Genomic DNA, 23,183 nt, shown 5'->3' on the forward strand with positions numbered 1-23,183 from the left:
GGGCTGCCCTGAGGATGCTGAAGGCCCAGCCGACACTCCTGAACGCCCCCACTGCCCACGGAGCCCCAGCTGGAAGGCTGAGAAGGAGGTAACTGCTGGCAGGGCCCAGAATGACAAAGTCAGAGAGAAAATGCTGGGAGCAAAGTTCTCATCCTTGGGGTGGAAAATGGCCAAAAGAAGAAGACCAGAGAGAGAGGAAGGAAGGAAGGAGACCACGGTGAGAGAAAGAAGGACACAGAGTTTCCCCTTCTCTCTCCAGGGGGGGTTCAGGGGCCTGTGGAAGAGCAGCTTCAGGTCCTCTGTGGGTTCTCAGGAACAGTCTGAAGTATCTGAGGGAAAAGCTGCTCTATGGCGGCTCTGCCAGGAGCGGGGCAGGGGAGGAGAGCCGGGATCTCTCAGCAAGCACCTTGGGGCCTCCTGGGCCTTCTGAGTCCTGCAGGGAAAAGCTTCCACCAGTTAGTGAGGGGGTCAGTGAAGACCGGGAGCAGCCTGAAACCTCCACAAGGGGGCGTGTGTGTCCGGTCCCTTTGCCAACCTCCCCCGGGCATGTGCCCCTTGTCTGTGGGAGCTTCAGGGGAGGGGGAGGGTCAGCAGCTCCCTCAGGAGTCCCTCGGGCACAGACTGGGCGGGCCTGGCAGACCTTCCAGATGGTTCCCCCCAGCCTGGGACAGTGAGAACGTGTTTCCCAGGGACTGAGAGCGTTTCTCCCCAGGTGTGCAGCCTGAGGGAGACCAAAGGTCCGTTTCCAGGACTTGCCTCTGGGACTAAGAGGTGGCTCGAGGGGGTTTGAAACCAGCCACGAGGAGAGAGGAGGCTCCCGGTTCCTCTGCAGGGCTTGTCCCTGTGAGCTCCGGGAAGGGGCCTAAGAATCAGGGAGCCGGGGATTAAAGGAGCCTCAGTCAGGGGGGAGGGGGCAGGAGCTGCAGCAGCTGAGCCTGCAAACCTGTTCCCGTGGCCGGGGGCGAGTCTCCCTTCCCGTGTCCTTCCCAAATATGGCGGAAACCTCTGGGCTCGTGGGCAGGTGTAGCAGCTGTAGGATTTCTCCTGCAGCTTTAATGGGAGACTCTTTGCTGCCCAAAGTCCCCTTTCTGCCCATTCAGCGCCAGGAGCACGAGAAACACGAAAAGCCCATTTGGAGTCAGGGCAGATGTTCCCCCTCATTCCCTGCCCCGGCTCCAAAGCTCCCAGGGCAGGGAGCTCTGGGCAGGAGTCCCAGGGGCAGCGGCTCAGCTTCCAGGGAGCCATGGAGGGGGATCCTGCCTCTAGGAAAGCCCTGGGGCCCTTTGGCTTCCAGAATACTCCGGTGCCTGAGGGAAAGTTCTGAGGCTTCTTCAGATAAAAGGGCTGTAGCAGCCACTGCTCTGAGGCAGGAGAGCCAGCAACTGGGGGGGACCAGCTCCAAGGGCCTGAGTTAGAGCCCCAGCCCTGGCCCCGCCTTTCATCTCCATACAGAGAGATGGGCTGTTCTACATTAGGGAGAGCCAGGGCAGGGGCAGAAGTCAGTTTGGCTTTTAGGGTAATATTGGGGGTTTTTATGGCTGCATCTGGGAAAGCCTCTTGGGTGGGGCTGCAGATCAGGAGAAGACTGAAGTTGAGGGCTCCGAATCCCTTAAAGCTGTAGCCAGCGCTACAAGTTTGTGCTTAAGAAATTTCTGAATCCTGACTAAGGCTGGAGGGGCTCAGCCAGGGATTCCTGGTTCCCAGAAAGAGGAATCTAGATTTCAGAGGGAATATGGGAGGGCCTTGAAAGCAGCACAAAAAGAAAAAATCTGAAGGTCTGAGAAGAGAAAATTGGGTCCCCAATTTCATTATGAAATCATGTCCCTATAAGAGAGCAGTACAGGAGAGAATGATAAGAAATGAGTGTTTAAATAACAGGTCACCAAACTGACAGGGCAGAGGGGAGGTCCCAAAACAGTTCTTAAATTTCCCTTCAGTCCCCATGCTTTTATAGGGCAGGAGAAGTAAGGTCAGAGCGCCAGAGAGAGAAGGAAAAAGATCCCTCAGCAAAAAGAAATTCAGAGGCCTTACAGGCCACATGATGGGATAGCCAGGGCTGTGCTCTTATGGTGGATCGAGGAGAAGCTTCACTAAGTCCCAAACTCCTGCTGGAGGGCGGGGCACTGGGGGCAGCTCGTCCCCTGCAGGCAGTCCCTCCTCCAGTGCCCCTCCTGGTTGCACTCAGGGCAAGGACAGGGGGTTTCCTTGGCCCTCTGGCCCTGCCCATGACACCTGAAGCACCAACCCCTGGGTTTCCCAGAAATGTCAGCAGCCACGAGCAGGCACTGTTCCCCATGTCTCCCTGTAAGGCCGCTGTCCCACGCTGCAGTTTGATCCCTCTCATTAAAAACTCCCACAGCTGTTTCCAGCAGAGAGGTGAGAGTTTGGGGCCCAGAACTGGCTTCTGCTGCTTCCTCCTTGTCTCTGGGGCAGATTGTTTAATAGTAACAACTCCCCAGGAAAGACCAAGGAGGGCCTTGGCCTTGGAGCCCTCACAAAGCTGGGCGGGGACCTCAGAGCAATGGCCAAGTTTCTCCTTAGTCTGGGAGAGATTTTCACTGGAAGAGGCGGCTCTGCTCTGAGGGTCTCTCCCTGAGAGTCTGCAGCTTCTCCCAGGGGGCAGAGGTTAGAATCAGGATCCTGAGGAGGAGAAAAAGCCCTGGGAGTCTCAGGATCTGGTCCAGGTGAGGGGGACAGAGTTAAGGAGACATTGCCGGACACAAGGTCCTGTCTTTGGGAAGGAGGTGGTTCTGAAGGGATTCACAGGGAACCTGTGTCCTTAAAGGAGTAGGAAGGAGGGGGCTATTTAAAAGGGCACTATCTAATTTTGATTTCCCTCCAGCAAGTTGAAGCACTTCCTGAAGCGCTGTTTTAATTTAAGGTGTTGGGTTTTTTGTTTTGAGATCTTATAGGAAGAATTTATCTCTGTTTAAGAAACAGCTTAAGAAAGAATCCTCAGGAATAGACACAGAGGTAGATTGTCCCATTTTTTGCTACAGGTCTTAGGTTTTCAGGATTCTATAGAGCTCCATCCTCTCAGGCATCCCTGGGGAGGGAGAGAGGGGACAGAAGTTCCCTGATTAAGGGTACTTACGTTAAAAAATTTAAAAAAAAAAAAAAACCCACAGGAATTCCAGGTCCAATTGTCCCTAGTCAAGGAAGTCTGCTTGAGCATAGAGCTCCTGATGGCCCAAATCTTCCCGGGTACTTGGGACTCTCAGCTATACAATAAACAACAGCAAGAGAAGGCTTACCTTGGCCAACAATTTTGGGGATCCCTATACGGGCCACCAAATATCAAAGTGTGAGAAATGAGGGTTGAGAGATCCCCTGGCCAGGTGGCAGCTTTACAAAATAATTCACAGAATTTGCAAAAGAATGAATACAGGCGAGGTTTGTGGCAAAAAAAAATGGGTTTATTACACTGAGAAATAACTTTCTCAGCAAGCAAAATCCTGTTAGAACTTTTTGCAGAGCATTGGGGCTTTGATGATATTGGGGTTTGGGGCCCAAAGCCAGGGGGCCAATCTCCAGATTAATTTGGGGAACTAATTTTCAACTCAATAAAGGGTGGTGATTATGCCCTAGGCCAAGATCTCCAATTGAATTGTGGGTGGAGATGCTATGGGAGTTTCCCCTATAAAGAGGAGAGTAGGGCCCCTCTCAAGAGGCAGGAGGACTTGGGATTCTAACCCACGTTCACCCTTCCCCCAAAGATCACAGTTTCCATCAATTGGATTATAAAAAATTAGTTTTATTAGATTAATATTATTAAGATGGGGGAGGTCGTTATAATTCTGAGCAGACTCCAAAACTATGAGGGGAGCAGAATGTCCGGCTTCTTGGCACCAAACTCTTATTCCTGTTCTTTGTAGGAATTGAAGTCTTCCTTTGAAAAGAGTGGACAGAGGAGACTCCAGAGAGATCTTTATACCCCCCGGCATGAATGGATAAAATAAAAATAGATAAAAATCTGATTTAAATGCATGGGCAGATAAAATGGCTCCAGAGTGATTTTTTTTTTCTGAGGCAATTAGGATTAAGTAACTTGCCCAGGGTCACACAACTAGAAAATATGAAGTGTCTGAGTCTGGATTTGCACTCAGGTCCTCCTGACTCCAGGGCAGCTGCCCCGTACATCTGGCTGCTGGGAGAATGTGAATTTTAAACTGCGTCCATGATGGACTTCATTAGCCTGTTGCCTGATCTTCTTGTGCTCTTGGTCCCAAGAGTCATTGACTGCTGTGGAATATTGAGCCAGGGAGAAAGGACAGAAAGAATCTCTGCCAGAAGTTTCTACTTTCTCTTTGTTTCTTGTGCCGAGGGGAGTCAGATGGAATAGGAATGGGAGAGTGCCTCAGGCCAGGGAGAGTGTGGGGTGACCCCAGTCTGAGCCAGTGGTTCTTTCTTTGATGATTCTGCTCATGGCTGAAGAGGAACAAGAGTCCCCAGAGCACCGAGCTCTCAGACCGTGGCCTTTCCCCTGAGCCCCGAGTCCCTTTTATCTCATCAGCCCCAGAGACCCTGCCCCTGAGCAGGCCCCTAGCAGCTGCTGCAGCAGAGGAAGGAGGGAGGCAGCTGGGCCTCCCTGAGCAGCCAGCCCAGGCCTGGGGAGGTTTTTGTTCAGGGCTGTAACACTGTGGGAGGAGCAAAAGATCTTTGAACACAGTAATAGTCTGCCCCATCTTCAGCCTCCACACTGCTGATTGTGAGGGTGAAATCCTTCTCAGCACCACTGCCACTGAAGCGGGCCGGGACTCCGGAGTCCAAGTTGGAAACCAGGTAAATGAGTCGCCGAGGAGACTGTCCGGGTCTATGTTGGAGCCAGTCTAGGTAAGTCTTTCCATTCCCGTGTAGGACACTCTGACTGGCCTTGCAGCTGATGGTGACTCTCTCCCCTGGGCTCACAGACACCGAGGCTGGAGACTGGGTCAGCACAATTGCTCCCCTGGAAACTAAGAACAAAAATTAATGACCAACCGACATGGAATAAATAGAGAAGAGTTTCCTTTCATTCTGATTCTTGGCTCAGAGACCCCCTGGCTCTGAAAATCCCCCTGATCTCCCAGAAATCCTCATTCCCCCTTGGACTGTACTGGCTCCTGTCCCCAGAGACTCTGAGCTTCCTTAATTTCTCCCATCTCATGTCACGTTGCCCGTCTGCATGTTTTGTTGTCTCAAGTTCTCACCTGGGACCCAAAGCATCAGGAGCCCACAGAGAAGCTGGGACAGAGACTCCATCTTGCAGTGACTCCTCCCCTGTGGCTGCTCTGCCCCCAGGCCCAGTTTATCTGCCTGTGTCTGCAGCCCCTCCCCTTGGGGATCTTTTTATGCAAAGCAGCTGGGAGGTGTGGGGGGTCTGGGAGCAGAAGTGGCTGCCTCCAGCTCAGGGGAAGAACCTGAGACCTTCAGACCTTGAATATGTCCCTGATTCTTGGAGCCTTGTGTGAAATGTGCTCCCACAAATCCTAGTTATCCTTAGTTTTTTTTTTTTTTTGTTTGTTTGTTTTGTTTTGTTTTAATCAGTTTCATTATTTCATGGGACTGCTAGCAGTATGTAAAGAGTTCACTTTGTGGCTAAGAACATTCATCTTCCTGGAATCAAATCTATTCTTGGATATTTAATTGTGTGAGTCTAGGCTAGTCATTTAACCTTGTTTGCCTCAGTTTCCTTATTTTTAAAATAACTGGGAAAAGAAAATAGCAAATCCCTTTAGTATCTTCTCAAAGAAACCCCAAATTGTATTACAAAGTGCCAAAAATCACTGAAACAAGAATAAAAATGGTTCCAAAAGACAGAGGGATGCACAAGAGTCAATATTGTGGAGTGAAGAGCTCACAGCCTGAAGGCATAAAACATAGGATAGATACTGATATCCTGCTGTTTATCACATTCATCACCTGTTGTCCCACTAATTGAGGAATCTTTGGGCACTTAGAATGGAGCCTTGTAAAGTGGGAAGCAAGCCATCCTTTCATTCCTTGGCATGGTTTAGGGGAACCAGCTTTCTATTCTTCCTCCAGTCCCCTGAAGAGATCGATAGAATGATATGTTATCATTTTAAAATTTTTTCTTCATAATTTTTTGTACTTTTTATTTATTTTAAAGTTGAAAAACAATCCTTTATAATAAATCCTATACATTGTGTTGAGAGCTGCCCAACTTTGCTTTGCTTCCTTGTAGGTTTCTTTTGTTCTCTGCTTGCCCCTTTTACTTTATTTCTCCCCATTCCTCCCCAAGGACTCCATCCTTCTGTAAGTGCCCACAGACAGCAGTATCCCTGTCCCACTGCCTCTGCCCTCACCAGGCATTTCCTGCTTTCTGCTTAAGCAGGACTGCTTCTCAGCAGCACAGCTGGCCCCAGCTCCCTCATAAACAGAGGTTCCCTCAGTCTTCTCAGACCTCAGACTCCCCACACTGTCTGGGAGATGAAGCTTCCTGGGGTTCAGCCAAGGCTACCTCCTGGCCCAGCTACCACAGGGCTCACTGCTTGCTGTTTCAGGAGAGTTTGCCTGGAGATGTTTATCTTTCACCCTGAAAAAACATCTGTATGAGGAACATTCTTCCCATGTTCTCTGGTCATTCTAGGAGGACCATTTCTCTGCCTGTACTTTTGTTCTTTTTTTTTCCACTCTACATTTGTCCAGAGGTGCCATTTTATCTTGTTTGTAGGGGAAACCTGAAGAGCTTGGAATTTTCTGAACTGCTCTGCCATATTCCCAGAATCCTCCTTGTGTAATGGGCTGAGGCTTGAGTTGATGCACTGAGGTCCCAAGCACATGAGACTAAATAGTAATTGGACCATACTCTAGTAATATATAAGCTTGGAGAAAGAATAGCCCCCACCCACTTTTTGTGCAAGACCTGATGTGTTGTATAGGAAATGATGATTTTGGTGGGTGGAGGCAGGGGAGTGAAAAAGGAAGGGGAGGAGAGACTGCTTCCTTTTGCCATTGTGACAACCTTTCTGTTTGTTTCTCTTCTTTTTGCTTTTGCTGAGGCAATTGGGGTTAAGTGACTTGCCCATGGTCACACAACCAGGAATTGTTAAGTGTCTGAGGCTGGATTTGAACTCAGGTCCTCCTGACTTAGGGCTGGTGCTCTACCCACTGAGCCATCTCCTCCCCCTCTCTTCTTATTTTTGCTTTTGCTGATGCTTTTTGCAGTGGATAGAGCACAGGAACTGTATCTAGAAGACTCAAGTTCAAATCCAGGCTTAGGCATTTATTAACAGTGGGACTTTGGTCACTAATATCTTGCATGTCCACTCACATAGTGGACTCCCAGGCCCTATTATTGATGGGAATTCAAAGGCAGATAGCCTTTTAACTATGTTGGCCAGTACACCTTTATTTCAGGAGGCCCAGGAATCCCATTGTAAATACCATCAGGCTGCTCGAGCTTTGCGCTTACAGTTTGGGATTACAAAAGAGGAAGCTAGGAGCATAGTAAAAAGCTGTACAGCTTGCCTTCCTTTCCACGCTCCTACACTGCCTCCAGGGAAGAACCCTCGTGGTTTGAGACCCAATGAAATCTGGCAAATGGATGTGACCCATTATAAATCTTTCGGTCGTCTGTCTTTTATCCATGTTGTGGTAGACACCTTTTCAGGATTCACTTTTGCCATACCAGCAGCAAAAGAGACAGCCCGAGTGGTCACTGAATTCCTCACACAAGCATTTGCCATTATGGGTGTGCCACCAGCAATAAAAACAGACAATGGTCCTGCATACACCTCCAAACATTTTAAACACTTGTGTGCACAGTATAAGATTTTACACACCACTGGCATACCCTTTAATCCTCAAGGACAGGCAATAGTAGAGAGGAGAAAGAGACATTAAGACGTTGCTCCAAAAACAAAAGAAAGGGGAAGCCACAGGTAACCCTAGAGAGCTTCTAAATCTAGCACTTTATACTATTAACTTCTTGATTTTTGACAAAGATGCACTGGCTCCGGCAGACAGGTTTTATAACCCACCGGAAGGGCAGTGTCCAGTGCGAGCAGCTCCACTATCTTTAGTTAATCTTCAGATGATGTGGAAAGACCCAGAAAGTGAATGGAAGGGACCAGATAGGCTAACTGCTTGGGGGAGAGGGTTTGCTTGTATCTCTACAGGTGGAGAAGGAATCAGATGAGTGCCAACGAGCCGTATTCGCCTTGTCCATCGCAGAGAGACGGAGCAGACCCTTGAAATGAAGGAGAAAACCCAAGAAATATCAGGTGGTTCTGTTGCTGATTGTGCTCACCATTGAAAGAGTGTGGCAGTTATGGCGTTTGACTCATGGACATAGAAAATCATTGGACTTCAAAACCCTCAGAAATCATTGGATTCTCTGAGACATTCGATTGTTGTAGGACTTTAAATCCCTCAGGAATCATTGGATTCTTTGAGACATAAGACTTTAAATCCCTCAGGAATCATTGGATTCTCTGAGAAATGATATGACTGTTACAGGACTTCAAAATCTGCTGGAATCACTGGATTCCCTAAGACATAAAAAGACTTTTGCTGGACTTCAAAAACTTGGGGGGATCATTGGATTCCCTGACATGTGAAGCAATGGACAATAGATTGGTTTTAGACTATCTCTTGGCTGCTGAAGAAGGTGTATGTGTGACTGCTGTTTACATACTCTCCTTCTAGGACTTCTGGCAATCTTTTACAACACAATGTTGATTTATATTGTTTGTTATACCATTACTTGGGTGTTTAATTCATGTTTGTTACACCACATCAAGCCTGCACTGACTGTGGGGAGAGTCATCACTAATAGCCTCTGCGTTGTTGCTATGTGCTTGTGTAATACTTCCCATGCTGATGGGTTTGTGCATAATAAGACCCTTGAGCCCAGAAACCTGCTAGCAAACCCCACTTCCCTTTGGTGCTTTTCATCTCCCTTCCTGAGATGTGAGGGAGGGCGTGATTATCTCCTTTTTAGTGCTTTCACCTCCCTTCCTGAGAAGTCAGGGGGGTCATGATCACCTCCTTTTTGGTGCTTTCACCTCTTTTCCTGAGAAGTCAGGGAGGGTGTGATCACCTCCCCTTGGGGGCTCTGACCTCCCTGAGGAGTCAGGGATGGCATGATCACCTGTGTTCTAAAACGGGAGATATAATGGGCTGAGGTCCCAAGCACGTGAGGCTAAATAGTAATTGGACCATACTCTATTAATATATCAGCTTGGAGAAAGAATGGCCCCCCCCCACTCTTTGTGCAAGTCCTGATGTGTGGCATAGGAAATGACGATTTTGGTGGGTGGAGGCAGAGGAGTGGAAAAGGAAGGGGAGGAGAGACTGCAAGCATTTTGCGCTTGCGATTGCAATTGCGATTGAGACGACCTTTCAGCTCAGATCCCTCTCTGTTAGCTGGCTTCCTGTCGCAGCTGCCCGTATTGCTATCTCAATCCTTCTTGCCCATATTGCTATCGCAATCTTTTTTCACCTCTTCACTTCATTAAAGATTGAAGGTTTTTCCCTTAATCTGAATTCCTGACTCCGGCTGATTTTAAATCCGCGGTCATTACAGTCTGGTATAATGTTCTCCTCTAAAGTATAATCTTCTCTGAGAGAAGGTTTCTTGGGGGGCTTCTGGAAGCAGCCTTCTTTTCAGTTCAGTTAAATAAGCCCCTCAAATGCTGCCAGGGATTAAAGTCCAGAACCTTTATTTTCTCCGTCCAAGTCTTGTCCTTCCTTGGGCCCGGTTAGCTTTTTTTCAGGCCTCTCTCTCTCTTTGGTTCCAAGAGCTCCTGCCACTAAATCTCTGCCTCTGCCAGCTTCATCCTACAGCCAGCACAAAGGTGGAAGATGGAATGAATCTGTCTCTGCCACTGAGAGTGGGTTTGTTTCTTAGTGGGTTTGTCCTTTAGTGGGGTCCTCCTTATATATGCTCTCTTAAAGGTGTGAATCTTGTGGAACTCTGATAAGTACTAAGTTCACTGGTGAACTGTTAAATACTCTGCTAAATTAGATAATTGTTGTCTCTATCAATTCCAGTGACTTAGCACCTTGTAAGAATCCTAACATCTCCCACTTTCTTTTGATTTTAGAACATAAGAGGTCATGACCTTCCTGACTTCTCAAGGAGGTGAAAACCCCAAAAAAGAAGGTGATCACACTTTCCCTGACTGCTCAAAAAGGAGTGAAAATACCATAAAAAGAAGGTGGTCAGAACCTCCCTGACATCTCATGAAGGGAGATGAAAATACCAGAGCAAATGGGAAATCAAATCAGATTAGTGAGTCTGAAGGTGCTCACTTTTAAAACAGGTATACATAAATCCATCAATATGGGAGGCATTACACATAATTACATAAGCACATAGCAATATAACACAGGCTAGAAGTGATGTAACAAATAACATGAATCAACAGGAGGAATTATACATGTCCATAAGTCCTAGAAATAGTCCAAAAGGAATCTGTTGTCCATTAGTTCATGTGCCAGGAATCCAATAACTCCTGCAAGCTTTGAAGTCCTGCAATAGTTTCATCTGGTGTTAGGGAATCCAATGATTCCTGCTGGTTTTCAGGTCCTGAAACAGTCTCTGATGTGATATATCAGCCAAAAACTAATCAGATGGCCCAAAAGGATTACATGATCAACGGACAGAAAAGCAATCAGATAGCAGAAAGGGATTACAATTGGGGAGAATACAGGCTTTTTAAACCAACAGAGCCTGTGCAAACAGCTCCAATGCCAGATTATGAGGAGAGATTTAGGAAGTGGTAAATAGAAGGGAGTAGATAGGTTAACTGCCTAGGACAGAGGGTTTGCTTGCATTCCTACAGATGGAGAAGGAAACAGATGGGTGGCAATGAGCACCTGGAGAGAAACAGGAAAGGAGAAAAGCCTCAAAACAAAGGAGAAGATCTGGGCCCTGCCTCTCACTTCCCTGGGTCAATCTACATTGAGGCTCAGTGGAAGCCCTTGTGGCATTTTGGACATGGGGTTTTGGGTTTTCTCTCACCCTGTCCTCTCACTCTATCTCTATCTACACTGGGCTCTTAGATGTCCTATTTTTCCACATTGAAAACAATGACGAGTCTCTCTAGAAGTCCCGTGCCAAGAGGAACCCTGTCTTCCCTTGTTCATCATAGTCTGGGTATAATAAGCACTAGTGCCCACTGTGGCACAGCATCTTATGATTCCCTCTAAAGGAGTATCTTTGTGTAGTCCCCATATAATTCTTTTGCAAACCTCATTGGCATTTTCCTTAGCCAGCTGTCTTATCATTATACTTGTAGCTGCATTTTCTCCAATGATTCTTGTGACAGCTGTTTGCAAACATCCCACAAAATCTGCAAAGGGTTCATTGGGACCTTGTTCTATTGTGAAGTATTTACCTCCATCTTTCTCTGGGAGAGTACCCCAAGCTTTTATAGCAGCAGTAGCAATCTGTTCATAAGCTGTTGTAGGGTAATTCATCTGTTCTCAATTCTCTCCATACTGATCTTCACTGGCTAGTTGGTCAAAAGTGTCTCTCCCCACCCCCCCTTCCGTATATATTTTTATGTTGACATGCGGAATGTTCCACAGCCTTTTCCCATTAAGGGATAGCAATGAGGAATTAAGATGGAGGTGTGAAAAATGAGGGCTTAGAGATCCTGAGGAGGAGAAAAAGGCTTGGGAGTCTCAGGATCTGGTCCAGGTGAGGGGGACAGAATTAAGGAGACATTGCCAGAGACAAGGTCCTGTCTTTGGGAAGGAGGTGGTTCTGAAAGGATTCACAGGGATTTTTTGTCCTTAGAGGAGTATGAAGAAGGGAGTTATTTAAAAGGTTAGTATCTAATTTTGATTTCCCTCCAGCAAACTGAAGCAGCTTCCTGCAGTGCTGTTGGATTTAAGGATTTTTTTTAGTTTTGAAGTCTTTTAGGTTGAATTTGTTTCTGTTTAAGAACCAGCCGGAGGGAGAATCCTTAGGAATAGAGACAGAGGTAGATTATCTCATTTTTTGCCTCAGGTCTTAAGTTGTCTGGATTCTATAGCACTTAGTCCTCCTATACATCCCTGGGGAGGGAGGGAGGTGACAGAAGTTCCTGATTAAGGGTACTTCTGTTAAAAAACAAAAACAAAAACAAAAAAAACTCACAGGGATGCTAAGTCCAATTTTCTTTTGTCAAGGAAGTCTCATTGAACATAGAGCTCCCTAAAGCCCAAATCTTCCCAGGTATTTGGGTCTCTCAGCTATAGAATAGACAAGAGTAAGAGAAGACTTTCCCTGGGCAAACGTGTCAGGGATCCCAGTACGGGCCACCAAATGTGGAGGGGTGAGAAATGAGTGTTGAGAGATGCCCTGGCCAGGTGGCATCTTTGCAAGACAATTCACAGAATTTTCAAAAGAATGAATACAGGCAGGAGTTATGGCAAAAAAAAATGGGTTTATTACACTGAGAAAACAACTTTGTCAGGAGGCAGAGGGTTGGGCATCCAGCCTTTGATTACATTGGGGTTTGGGGCCCAAATCCAGGGGAGCCAAACTCTAGATGAATTTGAGGAACTTATTTTCAACTCAATAAAGGGTGTTGATTATACCCCAGGCCAAAATCTCCAATTGAATTGTGGGTAAAGATGGTATGGGAGTTTTCCCTATAAACAGAAGGGTGGGCCCCTCCCAATAGGCAGGAGGAGGTGGGATTCTAACCCAGTTTCACCCTTCTCCCAAAGATCACAGGTTCTGTCAATTGAATCATAAAAAAATTAGTTTTATTTGGTTAATATTATTAAGATGGGGGAGGTTGTTCTGATTCTGAGGAGACTCCAAAACTATGAGGAGAGCAGAATGTTCAGCTTCTTGGCGCCCATCTCTTATTCCCCTTCTTTGTAGGAATTTAAGTCTTCCTTTGCAAAGAGTGGACAGAGGAGACTCCAGAGAGATCTTTATAGCCCCCAGCATGAATGGATAAAATAAAAGTAGATAAAAATCTGATTTAAATGCAGGGTCAGAGAAAATGGATCCAGAGTATGAATTTTTTTCCTGAGGGAATTATGGTTAAGTAACTTGCCCAAGGTCACATAAGTAGAAAGTATTAAGTGTCTGAGTCTGGATTTGCACTCAGGTTCTCCTGACTCCAGGGAAGCTGCCCCGTGCCGTCTGGCTGCTGGGAGAATGTGAATTTTAAGCTGGGGCCATTAGCCTGTTACCTGATCTTCTAGTGCTCTTGGTCCCAAGAGTCATTGACTGCTGTGGAATATTGAGCCAGAGAGAAAGGACAGAAAGAATCTCTGACCAGAAGTTTCTATTTTCTCTTTGGTTCTTGCTCAGTTGGGAGTCACATGGAATAGGAATGGGAGAGTGCCTCAGGGCCAAGGAAATTGTGGGGTGACCCAGTCTGAGCCAGTGGTTCTTTCTTTGATGATTCTGCTCATGGGTGAAGAGGAACAAGAGTCCCCAGAGCCCCGAGCTCTCAGACCGGGACCTTTCCCCTGAGCCCCGAGTCCCTTTTATCTCATCAGCCCCAGAGACCCTGCCCCTGAGCAGGCCCCCCAGCAGCTGCTGCAGCAGAGGAAGGAGAGGAGGCAGCTGGGCCTCCCTGAGCAGCCAGCCCAGGCCTGGGGAGGTTTTTGTTCAGGGCTGTAACGCTGTGGGAGGATAAAAAGAATACTGAGCACAGTAATAGACTGCCCCATCTTCAGCCTCCACACTGCTGATTGTGAGGGTGAAATCCTTCTCAGCACCACTGCCACTGAAGCGGGCGGGGACTCCGGAGTCCAGGTTGGAAACCCTGTAAATGAGTCGCCGAGGAGACTGTCCGGGTCTATGTTGGAACCAGTGTAGGTAAGTCTTTCCATCAGTGTGTACAACACTCTGACTGGCCTTGCAGCTGATGGTGACTCTCTCTCCTGGGCTCACAGACACTGAGGCTGGAGACTGAGTCAGCACAACTTCTCCCCTGGAAACTAAGAGCAGAAATTAATGACCAACCAACAAGAAATAAACAGGGGAGAGTTTCCTTTCATTCTGATTCTTGGCCCAGAGACCCCCTGGCTCTGAACATCCCCCTGATCTCCCAGAAATCCTCATTCCCCCTTGGACTGTACTGGCTCCTGTCTCCAAAGATTCTGAGCTTCCTGGAATTCTCTCATCTCATGTCACGTTGCCCGTCTGCATGTTTTGTTGTCTCATGTTCTCACCTGGGACCCAAAGCATCAAGAGCCCACAGAGAAGCTGGGACAGAGACTCCATCTTGTAGTGACTCCTTCCCTGTGGCTGCTCTGCCCCCAGGCCCAGTTTATCCCCCTGTGTCTGCAGCCCCTCCCCTTGGGGATCTCTTTATGCAAAGCAGCTGAGAGGTGTGAGGGGGGTCTGGGAGTAGAAGTGGCTGCCTCCAGCTCAGGGGAAGAACCTGAGGCCTTAACACCTTCAATATGTCCCTGATTCATGGACCCTTGTGTGATAAGTGCTCCCACAGATCCTACTTATCCTTTTTTGTTTGTTTTGTTTTGTTTTAATCTGTTTTATTAATTCATGTGTTTGCTAGCAGTATGTAAAGAGTTCAGTTTGTGGCTAGGAACATTCACCTTCCTGAGATCAAGAGAGATCAGAGAGCCAGAGAGAGAAGGAAGAAGATCTCTCAGCAAAAAGACATTCAGAGGCCTTACAGGCCACATCGGGGGATAGCCAGGGTTCTGCTGTCGTGGTGGAGTGTGGGGGAGCAAGCCCCAAACTCCTGCTGGAGGTCGCAGCAAGGACAGGGAGTTTCCTTGGCCTTCTGGCCCTGTCCATGACACCTGAAGCAGGAACCCCTGGGTTTCCCAGAAATGTCAGCAGCCACGAGGAGGCACTGTTCCCCATGTCTCCCTGTAAGGCCGCTGTCCCACGCTGCAGTTTGATCCCTCTCATTAAAGACTCTCACATTTGCTTCCAGCAGAGAGGTGGGAGTTTGGGGGCCCAGAACTGGCTTCTGCAGCTTCCTCCTTGTCTCTGGGGCAGATTGTTTAATAGTAACAACTCCCCAGGACAGACCAAGGAGGGCCTTGGCCTTGAACCCCTCACAAAGCTGGGCGGGGACCTCGGAGCAATGGCCAAGTTTCTCCTTAGTCTGGGAGAGATTTTCACTGGAAGAGGCGGCTCTGCTCTGAGGGTCTCTCCCTGAGAGTCTGCAGCTTCTCCCAGGGGGCAGAGGTTAGAATCAGGATCCTGAGGAGGAGAAAAAGCCCTGGGAGTCTCAGGATCTGGTCCAGGTGAGGGGGACAGAGTTAAGGAGACATTGCCAGAGACAAGGTCCTGTCTTTGGGAAGGAGGTGGTTCTGAAGGGATTCACAGGGATTTTGTGTCCTAGAGGAGTAGGAAGGAGGGGGTTATTTAAAAGGGTGGTATTTAATTTTGATTTCCCCCCAGCAAACTGAAGCAGCTTCCTGCAGCGCTGTTTTAATTTAAGGATTGTTTTTAGTTTTTAGATCTTTTAGGCCGAATTTATCTCTGTTTAAGAAAAAGCTTAAGGGAGAATCCTTAGGAATAGACACAGTTTACATCATTCCCCCCTCAATGTGTCCCATTTTTTGCCAGCAGCCTCAGGTTTTTGAGATTCTTTTTTTTTTAATTTTTATTTAATAATTACTTTATATTGACAGAATCCATGCCAGGGTAATTTTTTTACAACATTATCCCTTGCACTCGCTTCTGTTCCGATTTTTCCCCTCCCTCCCTCCACCCCCTCCCCTAGATGGCAAGCAGTCCTATATATGTTGGATATGTTGCAGTATATCCTAGATACAATATATGTTTGCAGAACCGAACAGTTCTCTTGTTGCACAGGGAGAACTGGATTCAGAAGGTATAAATGACCCGGGAAGAAAAACAAAAATGCAGATAGTTCACATTCATTTCCCAGTGTTCTTTCTTTGGGTGTAGCTGCTTCTGTCTGTCATTTATCAATTGAAACTCAGTTAGGTCTCTTTGTCAAAGAAATCCACTTCCATCAAAATATGTCCTCATACAATATCATTGTCGAAGTGTATAATGATCTCCTGGTTCTGCTCGTTTCACTTAGCATCAGTTCATGTAAGTCTCGCTAGTCCTCTCTGTATTCATCCTGCTGGTCATTTCTTACAGAACAATAATATTCCATAACATTCATATACCACAATTTACCCAGTCATTCTCCAATTGATGGGCATCCATTCATTTTCCAGTTTCTAGCCACTACAAATAGGGCTGCTACAAACATTTTGGCACATACAGGTCCCTTTCCCTTCTTTAGTATTTCTTTGGGATATAAAGCCAATAGAAACACTGCTGGATCAAAGGGTATGCATAGTATGATAACTTTTGGGGCATAATTCCAGATTGCTCTCCAGAATGGTTGGATCCGTTCACAACTCCACCAACAATGCATCAGTGTCCCAGTTTTCCCGCATCCCCTCCAACATTCGTCATTATTCTTTCCTGTCATCTTAGCCAATCTGACAGGTGTGTAGTGGTATCTCTGAGTTGTCTTAATTTGCATTTCTCTGATCAATAGTGATTTGGAACACTCTTTCATATGAGTGGTAATAGTTTCAATTTCATCCTCTGAAAATTGTCTGTTCATATCCTTTGACCATTTATCAATTGGAGAATGGCTTGATTTCTTATAAATTTGAGTCAGTTCTCTATATATTTTGGAAAGGAGGCCTTTATCAGAACCTTTAACTGTGAAAATGTTTTCCCAGTTTGTTGCTTCCCTTCTAATCTTGTTTGCATTAGTTTTGTTTGTACAAAGGCTTTTTAATTTGATGTAATCAAAATTTTCTATTTTGTGATCAGTAATGGTCTCTAGTTCATCTTTGGTCACAAATTTCTTTCTCCTCCACAAGTCTGAGAGATAAACTATCCTATGTTCCTCTAATTTATTTATAATCTCGTTCTTTATGCCTAGGTCATGGACCCATTTTAATTTTATCTTGGTATATGGTGTTAAGTGTGGGTCCATGCCTAATTTCTGCCATACTAATTTCCAATTATCCCAGCAGTTTTTTATCAAATAATGAATTCTTATCCCAGAAGTTAGGGGCTTTGGGTTTGTCAAACACTAGATTGTTATAGTTGACTATTCTGTCTTGTGAACCTAACCTTTTCCACTGATCCACTAATCTACTTCTTAGCCAATACCAAATGGTTTTGGTGACTGCTGCTTTATAATATAATTTTAGATCAGGTACAGTTAGGCCACCTTCATTTGATTTTTTTTCATTAATTCCCTTGAGATTCTTGACTTTTTATTGTTCCATATGAATTTTGTTGTTATTTTTTTCTAGATCATTAAAATATTTTCTTGGAAGTCTGATTGGTATAGCACTAAATAAATGGATTAGTTTAGGGAGTATTGTCATCTTTATTATGTTTGCTCGGCCAATCCAAGAGCACTTAATATTTTTCCAATTATTTAAGTCTGACTTTATTTGTGTGGAGACTTTTTTATAATTTTGCTCATATAATTCCTGTCTTTCCTTTGATAGATAGATTCCCAAATATTTTATGGTATCAACAGTTATTCTGAATGGAATTTCTCTTGCTGTTGGGTTTTGTTGGTGATGTATAAAAATGCTGAGCATTTATGGGGATTTATTTTGTAGCCAGCTACTTTGCTAAAATTATGAATTATTTCTAATAGCTTTTTGGTAGAATCTCTGGGGTTCTCTAGGTATACCATCATATCATCTGCAAAGAGTGATAGTTTGGTTTCCTCATTGCCTACTCTAATTCCTTTAATATCTTTCTCGACTCTTATTGCCAAGGCTAGTGTTTCTAATACGATATTAAATAATAATGGTGATGGGGGCAACCTTGCTTCACTCTAGTTCTTACTGGGAAAGGTGCCAGTTTTTCCCCATTGCATATGATGCTTACTAATGGTTTTAAATATATGCTCCTGACTATGCTCCTGACTATTTTAAGGAAAAGACCATTTATTCCTATGCTCTCAAGTGTTTTTATTAGGAATGGGTGTTGGATTTTATCAAATGCTTTTTCTGCATCTATTGAGATGATCATATGGTTTTTGTTTGTTTGGTTATTGATATAGTCAATTATGCTAATAGTTTTTCTAATATTGAACCAGTCCTGCATTCCTGGTATAAATCCTACTTGGTCATAGTTATTATCCTGGGAATGATTTTCTGTAATATTTTTGCTAATATTTTATTTAAGATTTTAGCATCAATATTCATTAGGGAGATTGGTCTATAATTTTCTTTCTCTGTTTTTAGCCTACCTGGTTTAGGTATCAGCACCATGTCTGTGTCATAAAAGGAGTTTGGTAGGACTCCTTCAATCCCTGTTTTTTCAAATAGTTTATATAACATTGGAGTTAATTGTTCTTTAAATATTTGGTAGAATTCACATGTAAATCCATCTGGTCCTGGGGATTTTTTCTTAGGGAGTTGATTGTTTGTTCTATTTCTTTTTCTGAGATGGGACTGTTTAGGATATTTACTTCTTCCTCTGTTAGTTTGGGCAAGCTATATTTTTGGAGGTATTTTTCTATTTCATTTAAGTTGTCGAATTTATTGGCATAAAGTTGGGCAAAGTAACTCCTAATCATTGCTCTAATTTCCTCTTCTTTAGTGGCGAGTTCTCCCTTTTCATTTTTAAGACTAACAATTTGATTTTCCTCTTTCCTTTTTTTAATCAGATTTACTAAGGGTCTGTCTATTTTGTTGGTTTTTTCATAGAACCAACTCTTAGTTTTATTAATTAATTCAATAGTTTTTTTACTTTCAATTTTATTGATCTCTCCTTTTATTTTTAGAATTTCAAGTTTAGTGTTTGACTGGGGGTTTTTAATTTGTTCCTTTTCTAGCATTTTTAGTTGCAAGCCCAATTCATTGACATTCTCTTTCTCTATTTTATACAAATAGGCCTCTAGAGATATGAAATTTCCCCTTATTACCGCTTTGGCTGCATCCCATACATTTTGGTATGATGTCTCATTATTATCGTTTTCTTGGGTGAAGTTATTAATTATGTCTATGATTTGCTGTTTCTCCCAATCATTCTTTAGTATGAGATTGTTTAGTTTCCAATTATTTTTTGGTCTACTTCCCGCTGGCTTTTTGTTGAATGTAATTTTCATTGCATCGTGGTCTGAAAACGATGCATTTACTATTTCTGCCTTACTGCATTTGAATTTGAGGTTTTTATGTCCTAATATATGGTCAGTTTTTGTATAGGTTCCATGAACTGCTGAAAAGAAAGTGTATTCCTTTCTGTCTCCATTACATTTTCTCCAGAGATCTATCATATCTAACTTTTCTAGTATTCTATTTAACTCTTTGACTTCTTTCTTATTTATTTTGTGGTTTGATTTATCTAATTCTGAGAGTGCAAGGTTAAGCTCTCCCACTATTATAGTTTTACTGTCTATTTCTTCTTGCAGCTCTCTTAGTTTCTCTTTTAAGAATTTAGATGCTACCCCACTTGGTGCATATATGTTTAATATAGATAGTGCTTCATTATCCATGCTGCCCTTTAGCAAGATATAGTGCCCTTCCTTATCTCTTTTAATTAGATCAATTTTTGCTTTAGCTTGATCTGAGATCAGGATGGCTACCCCTGCTTTTTTGACTTCACCTGAAGCATAGTAGATTTTGCTTCAACCTTTTACCTTTAACCTGCATGTATCTCCCCGCTTCAGGTGTGTTTCCTGTAAACAACATATTGTAGGATTCTGGCTTTTAATCCATTCTGCTAACCGCTTCCTCTTTATGGGGGAGTTTACATTTATGGTTAGAATGACCAATTTTGTATTACTTGTCATCTTGTTAACCCCGGTTTATGCTTTTCTCCCTTCTTTCCCCTTTCCCCCCCTTCCCAGTATTAAGCTTGTGAGCACCACTTGCTTCTCACAGCCCTCTCTTTTTAGTATCCCTCCCCCCGCCTTAGAGTTCCTCCCCCTATCTTACCCCTTTCCCTCCCAGTTTCCGTATTCCCTTCCACTTAGCTTATTCCTTCCCTTTTCACTTTTCCCTTCTCACTTTTCAATGAGGTGGGAGAAGTTTCACCATAGATTGAGTATGTCTTAAGATTTTTCACTTAAAGCCAATTCTGAAGGCAGTAAGATACCCACTATATTCACCCCCTCCATTCTTTCTCCCAGATATAATAGGTTTCCTTTGCCTCTTCATGAGATGTACTACCCCCACTTTGCCCTTTTTCTGGTACAATGTCCTTTCCACATCAGTTTCTAGAACAAGGTATATCTGTATTCTTTATACATCTTTATAACCGAAATATAGTTCTCAAGATTAATCTTTACGTTTTTAGATTTCTCTTGAGTTCTGTACTTGTAGATCAAACTTTTTGTTAAGTTCTGGCTTTTTCATCAGAAATAGATGAAATTCGCTTACTTCATTGAATGTCCATCTTCTTCCCTGGAAAAAGATGCTCATTCTCGCTGGGTAAGTTATTTTTGGTTGCAAACCAAGTATCTTAGCCTTTCGGAATATCATATTCCAGGCCCTTCAATTTTTTAATGTGAATGCTGCCAGATCCTGGGTGATCCTTATTGTGGCTCCTTGATACTTGAATTGGGTTTTTCTAGCCGCTAGCAGGATTTTTTCCTTCGTCTGAGGGTTCTGGCATTTGGCCACTATATTCCTTGGTGTTTTGATTTTAGGATCCCTTTCAGTGGGTGATCGATGAATCCTTTCAATGTTTATTTTTTCCTCTGTTCCTATGACTTCTGGGCAGTTCTCTTTGATAATTTCCTGGAAAATAGTGTCCAGGCTCTTTTTTTCATCAAGCTTTTCTGGGAGTCCAATGATTCTCAGGTTGTCTCTCCTGGATCTGTTTTCCAGGTCTGTTGTCTTCCCCAGAAGGTATTTCACATTCTTTTCCATTGTTTGATTTTTTTGGATTTGCTTGACTGATTCTTCTTGTCTCCTCGAGTCATTCAATTCCAATTGTTCAATTCTGATTTTCAGTGAAGTATTTTCTTCACTCGCTTTTTTAAAATCTTTTTCTAATTGTCCCATTGAGTTCTTTTGTTCTGTGGAATTTTTTTCCATTCCACCTATTTTGTTTTTTAGAGAGCTGTTTTATGTTTCCAGTTCACCAATCCTATTTTTCAAGGATTTGATTTCTTTATCCACTCTCTCTTTAACTGACTTCTCCAGGCTCTTTTCCCAAGCCTCCCTCTCCTTTTCCCAAGCTTCCCTCTCCTTTTGCCAAGCCTCACTCTGCTTTCCCCATTTTTCTTCTAGCTCCCTTGTGAGAGCCTTTTTAATTACCTCTATGAGGTTCATCTGTGCTGAGGAACAGATGATCTCCTCCTTTGGGGATTCACCTGGGGACTGTCTGTTTTCAGTCTCCTCAGGATTTAGAGTCTGCTCTCTATCTGTATAGAAGCTGTCAAGGATTAAAGTCCTCTTCAGTTTCTTGCTCATTCTGTCTAATAATCAGAGACAAACTAGCAAAGAAAAACAGAAAAAAACTGGAGTCTTTCTTTGGGGGAGGGGCTGGGTGTGTTATCAAGCTTCCTCTCCAGACTGGGGGGGGGGGGGCAGCAGTGAGGCACTAGCCTGACTGTGCTGTGCCTGCGCTCTGAGATCCCAGAGCGTGCTGAGTCACTGTGGGGGGGGAAGGCGGGGGGCGGCCAGGTCCCGAGAGACTCCAGCTGTTTGGGGTTGTATCCTTCACCCCCGGTGTTTTTAGCTTCTCTGCTGGGCTGCTGACTTGCTGCCGGAGCAAAGTATCTAATCCTGTAGCGAAGCTCTCACCGCAGAGACGGCTGCGATCACTCCCCACCTCCTCTCCCGTCTGCTCCCGTGCTCTCACTGCCACTGCTCTCAGCCTGCGCCCGATCTAAAACCATCCCAGCCCTCCAGTAAAGACAGACCTTTCCTGGTGAATCTCAAGGATGGCTTCTCTTGGTAACTATTTGTAGGGTTTTTTTCAGCCAAGCATTAATTCAGAGGCTTGTAATGAAATAGATAGTGAGAGAAAAACGCGGAGCTACACAGCTGTGTGCCTCCTCTCCGCCGTCTTCAGTTTGATCAGGTTTTTGGGATTCTATAAAGCCCCATCCCCTTATCCTGGGGAGGGAGAGAGGTGACAGAAGTTTCCTGATTAAGATTCCTTCTGCTAAAAATAAATAAATAAGTAAATAAATAAACCCAGGAATTCCAAGTCCAGTTGTCCCTAGTCAAGGAAATCTGCCTGATCATTGAGCTCCATACAGCCCAAATCTTCCCAGGTGTTTGGGTCTCCCAGGTATAGGATAGACAACAGCAAGAGAAGGCTTTCTTGGGCCCAAAATTTCAGGGATCCCTAAACGGGCCACCAAATGTGTAGAGGTGGGCAATGAAGGTTCAGAGATTCCCTGGCCAGGTGGCAGCTTTACAAAAGAATGAATACAGCGAGGTTTGTGGCAAAAAAAAATGGGTTTATTACACTGAGAAAACAGCTTTTTCTGCAAGTAAAATCCTGTTTAGACTTTTTGCAGAAGGTTGCGCACCCGGCCTTGGATTATTTGGGATTTGGGGACCAAAGCCAGGGAGCCAATCTCTAGATGAATTTGAGGGACTAATTTTCAACTGAATAAAGGGTGGTGACTATGCCCCAGGCCAAGATCTCCAACTGAAATGTGGTTGGAGATGCTATGGGGTGGGGCCCCTCCCAAGGGGCTGTAGGAGTTGAAATTCTAACCCAGGTTGACCCTTTCCACAAAGATAACAGTTTCCATGAATTGGACTATAAAAAAGTAGTTTTATTAGATTAAACTTAAGATGGGGGAGGTGGTTATAATTCTGAGCAGTTTCCAAAACTATGAAGAGAGCAGAATGTTCGGCTTCTTGGCGCCCGTCTCTTATTCCCCTTCTTTGTAGGAATTGAAGTCTTCCTTTGAAAAGAGTGGACAGAGGAGACTCCAGAGAGATCTTTGTAGCCCCTGGGCATGAATGGTAAAATAAAAGTAGATAAAAATCTGATTCAAATGCATGGTCAGAGAAAATGGATCCAGAGTGAATTTTTTTTTTCTGAGGCAATTAGAGTTAAGTAACTTGCCCAGGGTCACACAACTAGAAAATATGAAGTGTCTAAGTCTCGCTTTGCACTCAGGTCCTCCTGACTCCAGGGCAGCTGCCCCGTGCCATCTGGCTGCTGGGAGAGTGCGAATTTTAAGCTGGGTCCATGATGGATTTCATTAACCTGTTGTGTGATCTTCTTGTGCTCTTGGTCCCAAGAGTCATTGACTGCTGTGAAT

General features: G+C 44.7%; 2 gene segments (V, D, J or C); both read right to left on the reverse strand.

Annotated features, from left to right (window-relative positions):
- Positions 1–3,733: 3,733 nt before the first annotated feature.
- Positions 3,734–5,306, reverse strand: LOC127547496 (immunoglobulin kappa variable 2-30-like). The segment is given in 2 exon segments: positions 3,734–4,955; positions 5,190–5,306. Coding segments are annotated over 2 exon segments (384 nt in total).
- An 8,246-nt stretch (positions 5,307–13,552) lies between these two features.
- Positions 13,553–14,278, reverse strand: LOC127547489 (immunoglobulin kappa variable 2-30-like). The segment is given in 2 exon segments: positions 13,553–13,899; positions 14,134–14,278. Coding segments are annotated over 2 exon segments (384 nt in total).
- Between the last annotated feature and the right edge of the window lie 8,905 nt (positions 14,279–23,183).

Source organism: Antechinus flavipes, chromosome 2 (genome assembly GCF_016432865.1).
Source record: "Antechinus flavipes isolate AdamAnt ecotype Samford, QLD, Australia chromosome 2, AdamAnt_v2, whole genome shotgun sequence".
NCBI lineage: Eukaryota > Metazoa > Chordata > Mammalia > Dasyuromorphia > Dasyuridae > Antechinus > Antechinus flavipes.